The 15,474-nt window shown below is 37.0% G+C and overlaps 1 protein-coding gene across 9 annotated transcripts in view; it reads right to left on the bottom strand.

Annotated features, from left to right (window-relative positions):
* Nucleotides 1–15,474, bottom strand: part of WDSUB1 (WD repeat, sterile alpha motif and U-box domain containing 1) — a 76,242-nt gene that overhangs the window by 34,622 nt on the left and 26,146 nt on the right. For 8 of the 9 annotated variants that reach the window (XM_028510923.2, XM_036023432.1, XM_036023430.1 and 5 more), the window contains 5 exons: nt 15,243–15,276; nt 12,012–12,052; nt 11,825–11,931; nt 10,736–10,915; nt 3,181–3,321 (listed from right to left, as the gene is read on the bottom strand). In XM_028510923.2, coding sequence (XP_028366724.1) covers nt 3,181–3,321; nt 10,736–10,915; nt 11,825–11,931; nt 12,012–12,052; nt 15,243–15,276 — 503 coding nt within the window. The remainder of the gene's footprint in view (nt 1–3,180; nt 3,322–10,735; nt 10,916–11,824; nt 11,932–12,011; nt 12,053–15,242; nt 15,277–15,474) is intronic. The other variant, XM_028510924.2, reaches the window with a different exon arrangement.

Here is a 15,474-nt window from a genome sequence, read left to right as displayed (position 1 = left end):
TTGGTTCTGACTCTTTCTTAGCCAAACTCAGTGACAGAGGTCTAACTCCACAGTTAACAATTCTATACATAGAACATCCTAAAGACTCCATCAAAAAACTATTAAAAAGAATAAACAAATACAGTAAAGTTGCAGGATATAACATCAATGTACAAAAATCTGTTGCATTACTATATACTAACAATGAAATAATGGAAAAAGGAGTGAAGAAAACCATCCCACTTGCAACCGCAACAAAAAGGATAAAATATAGGAATAAACTTAACGAAGGAAGTAAAGGACCAATGCACTGAAAGCTACAGAACACTGTTGAAAGAAATTGAAAACAGAGATAGGTAAGGATATTCTGTGTTCATGGATTGGAAGAATTAACATAGTTAAAGTGGCCATATTACCTAAGCAATATACAGATCTAATGCAATTCCCACCAAAATCTCAATGGTATTTTTAAAAGAAATAGAACAAAAAAATCATCAATTTGTATGGAATCCCCCCAAAAAACCCAAATAGCCAAAGCAATCCTGAGAAAAAAAGAACAAAGCTGAAAGTATCACATTCCCTGATTTCAAATTATACTGCAAAGCTAAAGTAATCAAAACAGTATGATACTGGCAGAAAAAGAGACATACAGATGAATGAAATGTAATTGAGAGCCCCGGAATAAAACCACACAAGTATGTACAACTAGCTTTCAACAAAGGAGCCAAAAACATACAAGAAGAAAGGAAAGCCTCCTTAATAAATAGTGGTGGGAAAACTGGAAAGCCACACATAAAAGAATGAAACTAGAATGCTATCTGACACCACACACAAAAATTAACTCAATGGATGCAGGGGTGTCCAACCTTCTGGAGTCTCTGCGCCACACTGGAAGAAGAGTTGTCTTGGGCCACACATTAAACACACAAACACTAATGAAAACTGATGAGCAAAAAAAAGGTTTAAGTAAATTTATGATTTTGTGTTGGGCTGCATTTATAGCCATCCTGGGCTGTGTGTGGCCTGCAGGCCACAGGTTGGACACCCTGGCATTAAAGACTTAAATATAAGACCTTAAAAAATACAATACATAGAAGAAAACATAGGCGCTAAACTTATGGTTCTTGGTCTCAGAGGGGTTTCTGTGAACTTGACCCTAAATGCAAGGAAAGTAAAAGCAAAAATAAATGAATGGGACTACATCAAAATAAAAGCTTCTGAAAAAATTTAAAAAAATAAAAGCTTCTGCATAGTAAAAGAAATCAACAAAGAGGCAACCAATAAAATGGGAGAATATATTTGCAAACGATACCTCACAAATATACAAAGAAGTCATACAACTTAACAACAACAACAATAAAAAGCCCCAAACAATTCAATTAAAAAATGGGCAGAAGACCAGAACAGGCACTTTTCCTAAGAAGATATACAGATGGCCAACAGATAGATGAAGAGATGCTCAACCTCACTAACTATACAGTAAATGCACATCAAAACCACAATGACATGTATCTAACACCTGTTAGGATGGCTATTTATCAGTAAGACAAAAATAACAAGTGTTGGAGAGGGTGTGGTAAAGAGAGAACCCTTGCACACTACTATTAAATAGGTGCAGCCACTATGGAAAACAGTAATGAGGCTCCTCAAAAACTTCAGAGTAGAAGTACCATATGACCCCAGCAAGCCCTCTTCTGGGTATCTTACCCATTAAATTTGAAAACTCTTACTCTTAAATGATATATGTACCCCTATGTTCATTGCAGCATTATTCATGATAGCCAAGTTATAGAAATAATTTAAGTGTCCGTCAGATGACTGGATAAAGATGACATGGCACATATATATGCAATGGAATACTACTCAGTCCTAAGAAATAATGCATGGATATTGACAGTGTCATGCTAAGTGAAATAAGTACAACATGCCAGATGGAAAATGACAAGAATCATGTGATTTCACTCACATATGGGATATAAAACAGAAAGCAATGAACAAACAGAACAAAATAAAAATGACACAGACAACAGTATGGTGGTTACCAGAGAGACAGGGGACAAAACACATGGTGACCAAAGGAGACTAGATTCTGGGTGGTGAGCACACAATGCAACACACAGAGGCTGTACTACACAACCTGAAAACCTGTATAATGTTATTAACCTATGCTACCTTGGTGAATTCAATTTTTAAAAAATGACAAGGTAGTTAAAAATACTAGGAAAAAAATGATTTAGTGCCTTCCTTGCAATATAATGAATACAATTCCAAACAACCATTAAGCTCACCAAAATAGGGTTATAAAATTCAATAATCACAAAACTGGAAAAACAGGTACACTTAAATATATTGCTGGTAGTGCTGTAAACTTTTTATTGTAGAAAACAATTTAATAACAAATTTAATAAAAACCATCAAGACTGTTCTTACACACATTCATGAAGTATTCTTTGATGGGCTAATGCTGCTTTGGGGCGCACATGCCGTGAAAGTAACCTAAGTTACAGTAGCAACAGAAAGGAAGGAGCACCGAGATATGCAGTACTATTTACCATGCCAGGATTTGCAGCTCATCCGTACACCAAGTAGTAGAAGATTCAACAAAATGTAGCATAGAGCCACAATAGAATAGTTATTAAAACTGAAAATTATGTAGACTAAGTCAATATTCAGAAATATGTATATGATTGTTTTACACAAAATTTAAAAACAATATAATATGGAATCACTGATTACAACTATGTAAAGTATGTATGTTTACTGACAAAGATTAGAAATTAATGTGGAATGATGCAACTTTATAATTTTTAAATTGTTATTTTGTAAGGTTGTTTAAATTCATGATAGACGAAATAAATATAAAAGATCTCAACAGTCTATCCTAAAAAAAACAAGATTTTAACTTTACATTCTAGTAACTATGCAATTCACAAGGTTAAATAAAGCTTGTAAAACTTACTCCTTTGGTCTCACATCTTATTCAAACCTACTCCATTCAATTTTAGTAAGAAATATATAGTGTTCAATAATAGCTCACCTCTGATCTAGTGGGGTTTTAAAAAGAAAAAGACAACTACTTACAAGAAATGAAAGAAGAATTTTGAAAGTTTTCCGAAGGAAGCAAACTTCTGTGTACTGTCTACATTACTCATTTACTTAGCACACAGTGTGCCCTGAAGCTGAGAACAGGATCACACTTACCTGATGCGATGACAGGATCCTGCATGAGCTCCCTAGTGATTGGACATATAAATTCATCAGGAATTTCGGAAGAAAGGGTTTTCACCTGTGTCCTGAGCTCTTCAATTTTCCTCAGAACTTTACTACGCAGCCCTAAAGATTCTAAAAAGAAATTTCTCTGTTAGGACTGGAGAACTACTGGTAATCTTTATGCAATTCTTTACCAAACAGGAAGATTTTATCTACTACAAGCAAAAATCTTCAGATATAATGTTTACCACATATAACTGTTTTTTTTATAAATTCATGATTTTTTGTAGTATAAGGTACTGGTGATTAATATGAATCAGCAACTATTGGACTGTTTATTCTTTTCTTTAAAAAGATTTTATTTATTTATTTTTAGAGAGAGGGGAGGGGAGGGAGAAAAGGAGAAAAACATAGCAGTGCAAGAGATACATTGATTGTTTGCCTCTCACACACCCTCAACTGGGGCCCTGGTCTGTAACCCACACATGTGCCCTGACTGGGAATCGAACCAGAGACCTTTTGGTTCACAGACCAGCACTCAATCCATGGAGCCAATCAGCCAGGGCAATAGATTGTCTATTGTAAACAACCTTAGATTCCGAAAGTTCCTCAAGGTTGCTGAACACTAATTTATGACACAAAATCAGAAAATGCTCATTATTAATGGTTATTTAGACAACAAAAATTTTTCTAAACATAAATTTTAAATATGTTCAGTTTAAAAATATAAAAATTCCATCTTACATTTTTAAACTATGAAATTGGATATATTTGTTAATTGTTCTCATATGAAACACAATCACAGATGAAGTTCATCTGTTTGTCTAAGATTGTACACACAAGTTTCATTCATTTGTATTTTTACTTTTATCTTAAGTTTTAAAAATTCTTTTTTTTCATCAAACTTTTTTTTTAATATATTTTATTGATTATGCTATTACAGTTGTCCCATTTCCCCCTTCACTTCCCTCCCCCCTGTACCCCCTCTCCCACCCACATTCCCCCCCTTTAGGCCATGTCCATGTGTCATACTTATGTGTTCTTTAGCTTCTACTTTTCCCGTACTATTCTTGCCCTCCCCCTATTTTCAACCTACATTCTATGCTACTTATTCTCTATACCTTTTCCCCCTCTCTCCTCCTCCCACCCCTACTGCTAGCCCCCCATGTGCCCTCCATTTCTGTGGTTCTGTTCCTATTCTAGTTGTTTGCTTAGTTTCTTTTGGTTTTGCTTTAGGTGTGGTTGTTAATAATTGTGAGTTTGTTGTCCTTTTACTATACATGTCTTTTCTTTATCTTCTTTTCTTAGATAAGTCCCTTTAGCATTTCATAAAGTAAGGGCTTGGTGATGATGAACTCCTTTAATTTGACCTTATCTGAAAAGCACTTTATCTTCTCTTCCATTCTAAATGAGAGCTTTGCTGGATAGAGCAATCTGGGATGTAGGTCCTTGTCTTTCATGACTTGGAATATTTCTTTCGAGCCCCTTCTTGCCTGTAAGGTCTCTTTTGAAAAATCAGCTGACAGTCTGATGGGAACTCCTTTGTAGGTGACTGTCCCCTTATCTCTTGCTGCTTCTAGGATTCTCTCCTTCGTTTTTACCTTGGCTAAAGTAATTATGATGTGCCTTGGTGTGTTTCTTTTTGGATCCAACTTCTTTGGGGCTCTCTGCGCTCCTTGGATTTCTTGGAATACTGTTCCCTTTGCCAGTTTAGGGAAGTTCTCCTTTATTATTTGTTCAAATAACTTTTCCACTTGTTGGTCCTCCCCTTCTGGTACCCCTATAATTCGGATGTTGGAACGTTTAAAGGTGTCCTCGATGGTCTTAAGCTTTTCTTCGATTTTTTGAATTCTTATTTCATCATGCTTTCCTGCTTGGTTGATTCTATCTTCCTTCTTGTCCACTGTGTTGTTTTGAGACTCAGATTCCTTCCTTTCACTATTGGCTCTCCTCCGTGTATCTTCCTGCATCCCTTTTATGGTAATCTGCATTTTTTCATGTAATTTGCATCCAAAATCAACCAGTTCCGTGAGCTTCCTGATCACCAGTGTTTTGAACTGTGCATCTGATAGATTGGCTATTTCTTGGTCACTCAAAAGGATGAGTCCTGGAGGACTGATCTGTTCTGCTGGAAACATATCTTCTGTCTTTCCCTATCTCTCCTATTATTTTATTTATTTATTTATTTTTTCTCCGGTCTGGTCGCTCTTGTTATGGTAGGGGTCGGAGCCTTAGGTGTTCTCCGGGCTGGGTGCCCCAGTCGCTAGATTGTGATGTTATATGTGGGGGCAGGGGCGGGAGCGGGGACAGGAGGGATCAATGGCGACCGTTCCGTACTCCTGGAGCCAGACACTTCCCTGGGCTTCTGGGCCGTGAGCTCTGCCCTGGTCCACAATCGCTGCCCCACTGATTCCCTCAGCCGCTGCTTGCGTACTCAGGGCTCACTGCTGCACCGCTGTGCTCCCGCGCCCCGGATTGCTGTCGCGCCGATTTTGCGCCAAATTTCCCCTGACCTCCACGCGCCTGCGACCCACGCCAGCCCCCCGCCCGCTCGCTCGGCTTGTCGTCCCCTACCAGTCTGGATGTATGGGTCTACTTCAACTTCTAGGCTGTCCGACTTCCATTTAGATAAATCCTCTGACAGTTCTGATATTATGACTGCAAATCATTGTTGTAAATTATTGTTGTTCTGTTCTTGGTTGTGCGAGGAGGTACGGTGCGTCCACCTATTCCTCCATCTTGCCAGAAGTCAAGTTTTAAAAATTCTTAATGTTTAATTTCAGAAAGTTTAGTGTTATTAGCTGTTCCCACATTTAGAACAATCCGACAGTTCTACTTCAGGTGAAGGTGTTTGGGGTGACATGGGTAGGAGAATTACATTCTGGAAAGCCCAGTAGTTCCCACAAAAAGCTGGCATCAGCTTTCTTTTTGCTGGCAAATATCCTTGGAAGCTAGATATAATATCTCCCAATTGGAGGATAGATCTGTTTCCAGGTAAGTAAAAAGATGCCTTCCTCTTTGGTTGGTTTGCTAGCAATCCCCTTATAGGACTGGAGGGAGTGGGTGGGTTGGGGCTTAAGTGTCCGCAGCTGTGACACAAACATAAATTGGTCCCCAAAGTCTGGAAATGGGAACCAATCTGAACATGAAGCTCATGCTCTGCTGCTGTGCCTTAACTGTTTAAAGCTGTCTGGACTCACTGACCACATCTAAGGAAGTGTGGCAAGTCAACCTAGCAGCTGCTGCCACTCAGAGACTGCTTCACTGCTTTCCTATGACTTCTTTCCTAATTCTTTGAAACCAAACTGAGGATTTGTTCAACAATTTTTTATTTCTATTCTGCAGCTCCCAATTAACTGAAGGTTTTTTCCATTAAACCAGATAATAATAAAAAGAAAATGTATTAAAATAACTGACCATTAATGTTATTTGTTACATTCTGTTTGATATATGAAAACATTTCTGATATATAAGACATACCTAGGAGATAAGGAAAGAAGTTCATTAATTTGCTGAGCCCTAAAATTACAATGGCAGCTCTGATGAATCTCACAAGCCATCTGGGGTCCTCTAAACAGATCAGAGGTCTCAACTTTGACTGTTCCTTAAAAGTCATATGGGAGCTTGGTTTTTTAATTTTTTTTCTTGTGTCTATGAGTTTAATTTGTTGGATTTACTAACTTTCCAAATCTTAAAACACAAACACTAGCCATCAGAGAGATGCAAATTAAAACCACACTGAAATATCACCTCACACTGGTCAGAATGGCCATCATAGCCAAATAAACAAACAACAAGTGCGGGGTGAGGTTATGGAGAAAAGGGAACCCTAGTGCACTGTTGGCGGGAATGCAGACTAGTGAAGCCACTGTGGAAAACAGTATGGAATTTCCTCAGAAGACTGAACATGGAACTGCCTTTTGACCTGGCAATTCTGCTGCTGGGATTATACCCTAAGAATCCTAAAACAGCAATTCAAAAGAACATATGAACCCCAATGTTCATAGCAGCACAATTTACAATAGACAATAGCTGGAAACAGCTTAAATGCCCATCAGTAAATTAATGGATCAAAAAACTGTGGTACATTTACACAATGGAATACTACACAGCAGAAAGAAGGAACTCCTCCCCTTCACGACAGCATGGATGGAAGTGGACAGAATTATGCTAAGTGAAATAAATAAGCCAGACAGTGAGGGACAAATACCATATGATTTCCTGTATATGTTGAACCTAATTAACAAAACAAACAAACAAGCAAAACAGAACCAGAGACATGGAAATAAAGAACAAACTGACAGTAACCAGGGGGAAGGAGGGAGAGGGATAACAGGGGAAAGAAGGGGAAGGCTCATCAAGGAATGTGTATAAAGGACCCATGGACAAAGCCAAAGGGGGATAGGATTGAGAGTGGGAGGTGGGGGGTCTGTGTGGCATGGAAGAGTGGCGGGGCGGGGGGGTATATGGAGACAAGTGTACTTGAACAACAATGAAAAATACAAATAAAAAAATAAAAACAACCCCCCCCCACAAACAAAGCAGATATCTTGTTTACTAGAGAATATGCAACATTTTGGTGTCCATTTCTAATAATGATTTTCCTAATTCAGCTATTAGATCACCATATAACTTAAATTGTATTTGAATTTTGGTTTGGGCCTGAAACTTCCTACTGAGGTTCTTTTAGGGAGTCAAACTGTTCTGAAATTAGGTAGTGGTATACATACTAAAAATCACTGAATTTTACATATAAAAATTACTTGAACACTGAAAATTACAGAACACTGTTGAAAAAAATTTAAAAAGACCTGAATAAACAGAAAAATATCCCATGCTTATGGATTGGAAAATTTAATAATTGTTAGGATGACAATAATCCTCAAGTTGATCCACACATTCAGTATAATTCCTGTGAATATCAGGTGGCTTTTTTTTTGCAGAAATTGAAATTTTGCATAAAATTCATATGGACATGCAAGGGACCCAGAGTAGCAAAATCAATCTTGAAAAACAGAAACAAAAACAAAGATGGAGAACACATACTTTTCAATTTCAAAATTACTACAAACCCACAGTAATTAAAACAGTGTGGTACATATAATAGACAAATAAATCAATGAAATAGAACTGAAAGTGCAGAAATCAACCCTTACATTTATGGTCAACTGATTTTCAACAAGGTACCAAGGTAATTCAAAGGGGAAAGAATAGTCTTTTCTTTTTTTTGTTTTTTTAAAGATTTTATTTATTTATTTTTAGAGAGGGGAGGGAGGGAGGGAGATAGAGAGAGAGAAACATCAATGTGCGGTTGCTGGGGGTTCTGGCCTGCAACCCAGGAATGTACCCTGGCTGGGAATCGAAACTGGGACACTTTGGTTCCCAGCCCGCTCTCAATCCACTGAGCTATGCCAGCCAGGGCTGAAAGAATAGTCTTTTCAACAAATGGGGCTGGACAACTAGATACCCACATCTAAAAGAATGAAGCTAGACCCCTACTTTATATGGTCTATAAAAATTAAGTCAGAAATTGATCACACACCTAAATCTAAGAGCTAAAACTGTAAAAGTCATAGAAGAAAACATAGGTGTAAATCTTTGGTACTTGGGATTAAGCAATGGTTAGATATTATACCTACAGCACATGCAACAAAAGAACAAAAACAGATAAACTGGACTTCATCAAAAGTTAAAATTTTTGTGTAGTAAAGGAAGAAAATACTTACAGATCATGTATCTAATAAGAATCTAGTATCCAAATTTATATATAAACAACTCAACAATAAAAAGACAATCTAATTTTTTTTATATCAGCAAAGGATCTGAATAGACATTTCTCCAAAGAAGATATACAAGTGGCCAACAAGCACACTAACTGTCAGGAAAATGCATATCAAAAGCACAACAAACCACTAGGATGGCTATAATTTAAAAAGCAAAAACATGTTGATGACATGAAAAAATTGGAATCCACATGCACTGCTAGTGAGAAAGTAAATAAAACAGCATAGCTGCTTTGGCAAATAGTCTGGCAGTTCCTCAAATGTAAGCACAGAGTCACCATTGGACCTGCCGATTCCATTCCTAGTTACATGTCTGAGAAAACTGCAAACAGATGCCCACTCGGTTAGGCATGATGTTCCTAACAGCATTCTTCATAATAGCTAAAAATTGGAAACAGTCCAAATTCAATCAACTGATAAATGGATGAGCAAAAAGTGATAAATTTATACAGTGGAATGTTATTCAGTCATGAAAAGAAATGAAGTACTAACATATACTACAAGGAGGATAAACCTTGAAAACCTGCTAAGTAGAAGAGGCCAGACACAAAAGGCCGTATATTACATGATTCCATTTGCATGAAGAATCAAGAAGAGGTAAATCCTTAGACAGAAAGTAGACTAGTGGTTGCCAGGGCCTAGAGAGAAAGGGAATAAGAAGTGACTACTAATAGGTGTGGAGTTTTTTTCCGAAGGGATGAAAATGTTTGAAATTAGATAGTGGTAGTAGCTTTACAACTCCATAAATATATTAAAAACCACTTATAAAAGGGTGCATTTTATCACATGTAATTATATCTCAAATTTTTAAATACATGTTTTATTTAAAATTTTTAATTATGGTTTATTGTTTATGCTATTACAGTCATCCCAAATTTTCCCTCACACAGTGCCCCCACTCTCTCAGGCAATCCCCACACCACTGACCATGCCCATGGGTCCTGCATATATGTTCTTTGGCTACTCTATTTATTCCCTATGCCCTACTTGACACCCCCATGACTCTTCCGTAACTACCAATTTGTACTTCTTACTCGCTTCACCTTTTTACCCATACTCCCACCCCCGACACCCTCCCATATGGTAACCTTATCTTTTTAAGTTGATTTTATTAGGGTGACATTGGCTAATAAGACTATATAGATTTCAGGGCTACAATTCTACATCTATACACTGTATTGTGTGTTCACCACCCCAAGTCAAGTCTCCTTCCATCACCATTTCTCCCCCTTTACTCTCTCCTGCCTCTCCCATCCCTCTTTCCATATGGTAATCACCATACCACTGTCTGTCTATGAAGCAGAGTTTATTTTATTTTTGTTTGTTTGTTTAATCCCTTCGCCTTTTCCACCCAGCCCCGACCCCCGAAATTAGTTGCATAGTAGCTTTAGTTACCTTAACATTTATTTTCCATAACCCAGCAATTTTCAACCAGTGTGCTGTGCCACACTAGTCTTCCACAGGAATTTTTAAAACACGCAATACTTGACTATTCAGTCAGGGGCACTGATCTCTTTTCCCTTAGACTGTCAAATAAGAAAGTGACAACAGCCAACACAACAGCAGCTATCTGGTGTAACTGAATCAAAATTATAACCATTTTTTGTCAGATAAGCAAAAAATATAATATGGTTTTTGGCATGCCACAGAAATTTAGTAATTAGTTTGTGTGTGCCATGAGATGAAAAAGGCTGAAAATCGCTGCCCTACTCTAATAAACATATATTGTCCTATACAAAGACATAATCTCCCACTAATCTTACCAATTTTCAAATCATCAGCCAGACTTTCTTTTGTAAGATTCAACAGTTCTTTCCCATCAATGTTATTCATTTTGAAAACGCCAACAAGGTCTTTTAACTCTTGTGTACAAAGCCATGTTGAGACGTCATCTTCGGACCAATCTTCAGTAAACGGCTTCAGCTGATCTTCTGTGCTCCTTGCTTCAAAACAGACAAACCAAAACCCCACAAAAAAAGGCAAGTAAAATAACAACAAACAAAAGAAAAACTGTTTCCTTTATAAACAGTCTCACTTTGTCCTCAAATTTGTGTTTTACTTTTTTTTTAAAGATTATATTTTTATTTATTTATTTATTTTTTTAGAGAGGGAAGGGAGGGAGAAAGAGAGAGAGAGAGAGTGAAACATCAATGTGCGGTTGCTGGGGGCCATGGCCTGCAACCCAGGCATGTACCCTGACTGGGAATCGAACCTGTGACACTTTGGTTTGCAGCTCGCGCTCAATCCGCTGAACTACACCAGCCAGGGCTGTGTTTTACTGTTTTAACATCCTTTTAAAAAATTTCAGAAAATCAAGTAGCAGGTATAATTAAAGGATTATTTAGTATATTAAATACTACTTTGGAATCTTTTTTACTGAATAAGTACAATTTTTCTTTACTATATAAAATTCTTATCAGCGAAAGAATTCTTTTGACTGTATCACCTGCATATCAGCACCACTATTTGGTTAATTCTGGCAGTGATTAAAAAAAAAAAACTTAAATTATGTGTCAATGTTGCCTGAGGGGACCAAAAATAAAACTATAATTTCTGTTTTGTTTGCAGGCTATATTTATCTGAAAAAATGAGTATGAAATATAAATAATTAGCTTACAAAACTATGGGAAGTGTTATATACATGAATGTGTGTCCAAACTATTTATCAACAGTTCCAACATGAGTCAACTACTTTATCACTGTCTTCTCTAAAATTATCTTTAAATTATATTCAGTATGTATGTATACTTTATATTGGAAAAAGCAATGTTAATGATTTGTCAAAGATACGGAATTTCTGATTTTAATGGTGAAGGGGTTTGAACTGGGTTAAATATGCTGTCCTCACTAACCTTGGCAGAGCATTTCCAGGTCAAATTGCCAGATGTTCACAGTTTTGTCCATTGAACCAGTAGCGAGCAGAAGGATATTGGGCGCAAAGGCACAAGTTGTGACATACCTAGTTAATAAAAACAACTATTATATACCCTCAGACTAATGTTTTAATTATATTAGTACAAAGTGGGGTTAAGTCCAGACCTGGTATGCTGAGTCAATGTGTGAAGTATATTCTCAGTGTTCTGAAGGGGAAAAAAAGAAAACAGCTTTAAATTTACTTAGGCACAACTTACTAATAAAAACTTGTTTGACATGAATGGTTTATATGCTCTATGTATTTTAACATTATTATTAGTCGCTAATATAGGTTGAAACTTTATGCAATGAATAAAGAATAGAAACTATCCCTAATAATATTATCAGCTACTGGTTTCGCTCTTTCTTAATAATCAACACTGTTGTCTACAAGAACTTCCCCAGAAATTTTTTAGGGAAATTTTTTTGTGTATTCCAGGCTTTTGGTGATTTGTTTGAACTTACTAATAGTAACCTAAACATCAATAACATGAAATAATTTGTATTTTGCTATGGCATTTGACTTGTACCCATTGCAGGACCAGTGATTAAAAATTAGTCACTTAGATTCTGAGTGCACTTAGCTGGCCATTAAGCATCTAGCTGTACATAACAGATTCATATATGTATTTTATGGAAAAATATAATGTTATAATTGTTTTTGCAAATGTAAAATCTCATGATAATTTCATCAAAATCTTTAAGGATCTACTTTATCTCATGTGAGTATTCTTTTCCAATTCCTGCCAGAACTCTCAGTAATGTGAACTTCTACATGGAGAATTAGTTCCTTACTTGACCCAAACACCTTTTCTCCATATATTTTGTTGATTATGTTATTACAGTTGTCCCATTTTTTTCTCCCCTTAATTTCCCTCCAACCTGGACCCTACCTCCTACCAGCATTCCCCGCTCTTAGTTCATGTCCATGGGTTGTACATATAAGTTCTTTGGCTTCTACATTTCCTATACTATTCTTAACTTCCCCTGCCTATTTTGTACTTACCATTTATGCTTATTTCCTGGACCTTTTCCCTCTTTTGCCCCCCTCAAACTCTCCACTGATAACCCTCCATGTGATCTCCATTACTGTGACTCTGTTCCTGTTCTAGTTGTTTGCTTACTTTGTTTTTGCTTTGTTTTTTAGGTTCAGTTGTTGATAGTTGTGAGTTTGTTGTCATTTTACTGTTGATAGTTTTGATCTTCTTTTTCTTAGATAAGTCCCTTTAACATTTCATATAACAAGGGCTTGGGGAAGATGAACTCCTTTAACTTGACCTTATCTGGGAAGCACTTTATCTGCCCTTCCATTCTAAATGATAGCTTTGTTGGATAGAGTAATCTTGGATGTAGGTCCTTGCCTTTCATGACTTGGAATACTTCTTTCCAGCCCCTTCTTGCCTGTAAGGTTTCTTTCGAGAAATCAGCTCATAGTCTTACAGGAACTCTTTGTAGGTAACTGTCTCCTTCTCTCTCGCTGCTTTTAAGATTCTCTCCTTACCTTTAATCTTGGGAAATGTAATTATGATGTGTCTTCATGTGTTTCTCCTTGGATCCAGATTCTTTGGGATTCTCTGAGCTTCCTGGACTTTCATGTCTGGTTCCTTTGCCAGATGAGGGAAGTTCTCCTTCATTATTTGTTCAAATAAATTTTCAATTTCTTGCTCTTCCTCTTCTCCTTCTGGCACTCCTATGATTTGGTTGTTGGAACATCTAAAGTTGTCCTGGAGGTTCCTAAGCTTCTCCTCATTTTTTTTTGAATTCTTATTTCTTCATTCTGTTCTGGTTGAATTTTTATTTCTTCCTTCTGGTCCAAATCATTGATGTGATTCCTGGTTTCCTTCCCTTTACTGTCAGTTGCCTGTATATTTTTCCTTATGTCTCTTTGCATAGCCTTCACTTTTCCCTCTATTTTATGACCACAGTCAACCATTCCTGTATCTTGATTACCAGTGTTTTGACCTCTACATCTGTAAGGTGGCTGTCTCTTCACTGCTTAGGTCTATCTTTGAATTTTTGATCTGTTCTTTCGTTTGGGCCATATTTCTTTGTCTTGGGGGCCTATTATGTTCTAAGGGACGGAGCCTTAGGTATTTGTCATCTCAGGGCAACCCAGGTTGCTGTGTTGTGGTGCTGTATGTTGGGGAGGGGTCAGAGAGGGAACAATGCTGCTTGCTCAGCTCTTGGCTGGCTTTCAGTTGCTTCTTCCGCTACCCACAAGCAAATTGGGCTCTTCTGACTTATTCCCAGGTGGGTGGGTTTGTGTATGTTCTAGGACCCTGTTGGTCTCTCCAACAAATTCTCCTGTGAGGCTAGGACTTTTTCCCACTGCCCCAACACCCAACAGGTTTTTATAGCCACAGGTTTTGAGGCTTTCTTTTCCCATGCTGGAACCCTGAGTTGTGTGATCTGTCTTGCTCCCCAGTTGTTCCTTTTAGTTTATTTACACATGAATATGGGACCACCCAAGCCCTCCAACTGCCACATTACTGTGAGTCTTCTCTGCCCCTGCTAACCATGTGCACCCCTCCTACTGGTCTGGATGATTATTTCTTCTTTAACTCCTTGGTTGTCTGGCTTCCATACAGTTCAATTTTCTGGCAGTTCTGGTTATTTTTTTAATTTAAATTTGCTGTCGTCCTTCTTTTGGTTGTGTGAGGAGGCAAAGTTTATCTACCTATGCCTCTATCTCAGCCAGAAGTCTACCCACTACACTTTGATCAGTATTTGTGTCTCCATTTCATTTGCTGGCGTAGCTACAACCTGAACTCAATCAATGTAAGTCTTTCCTCAATACTGACTTCTCTTGAAGAATATTTTCATTAACTACATCTTTACTATATGTAAGCCATTCACTTTTCTTCATACTCATGCAATCTGCTCTTTATTTACATGGTTCTACCCCCAACACCCATTTTTCCAAAACCACTGTATCCTACTCTTCCTTATACTGATCTCTAAATCTAGCCAGGACTAATAGTGGTAGGCCACTTTCACATACCCTGGGGTAAGTGTTCACCCTTTGTTGTTATGAAAACCTGGTGTAAAACTTTAAGAAAAATGGATATAAAGTGATATTTTGAATATTGGTTCTCTTTAAGTCTTTGTTTTCTTTGATAAAATTAAACATGTGTCCATCTTAAAATCAGTATTGAAAATTTAAGGACTTCTCCCAGAACCAGTCCCTCACTTGACTACTTCAACATTTCTGAAAATGTTTATATTATATTCTTGGGTACCCTAAACGACAAAAAAAGGGTATATATTTTTTTCATCTTGTCTAACTAAACTTGAAGTTCAGCAGCCTAATAAATATACTTTACACAGATCACACATATGAGATTTTCAAATACTTACAATATCATACACTATGACTGACTTATCCACTGATCTTTAAAAGAAAGAAAATGTGAGTGAAAAGTTCTATAAAAACAAAGTATAGCATTTATTTAATTAGTATATTAAATTCATTTAAGTAACTTTTTAAGAAAAAACTGAAATACTGATATACAAACATTTAGAATGTACCTTTTCATATTAATGAACTTTTATTCAAAAAACTACATGCCATATATGAAATTTACCAGAA

The sequence above is a fragment of the Phyllostomus discolor genome, chromosome 4 (genome assembly GCF_004126475.2).
Source record: "Phyllostomus discolor isolate MPI-MPIP mPhyDis1 chromosome 4, mPhyDis1.pri.v3, whole genome shotgun sequence".
Taxonomy (NCBI): Eukaryota; Metazoa; Chordata; class Mammalia; order Chiroptera; family Phyllostomidae; genus Phyllostomus; species Phyllostomus discolor.
The sequence above is the reverse complement of the archived record's forward strand: the minus strand, read 5'-3'. Positions and strand labels throughout refer to the sequence as shown.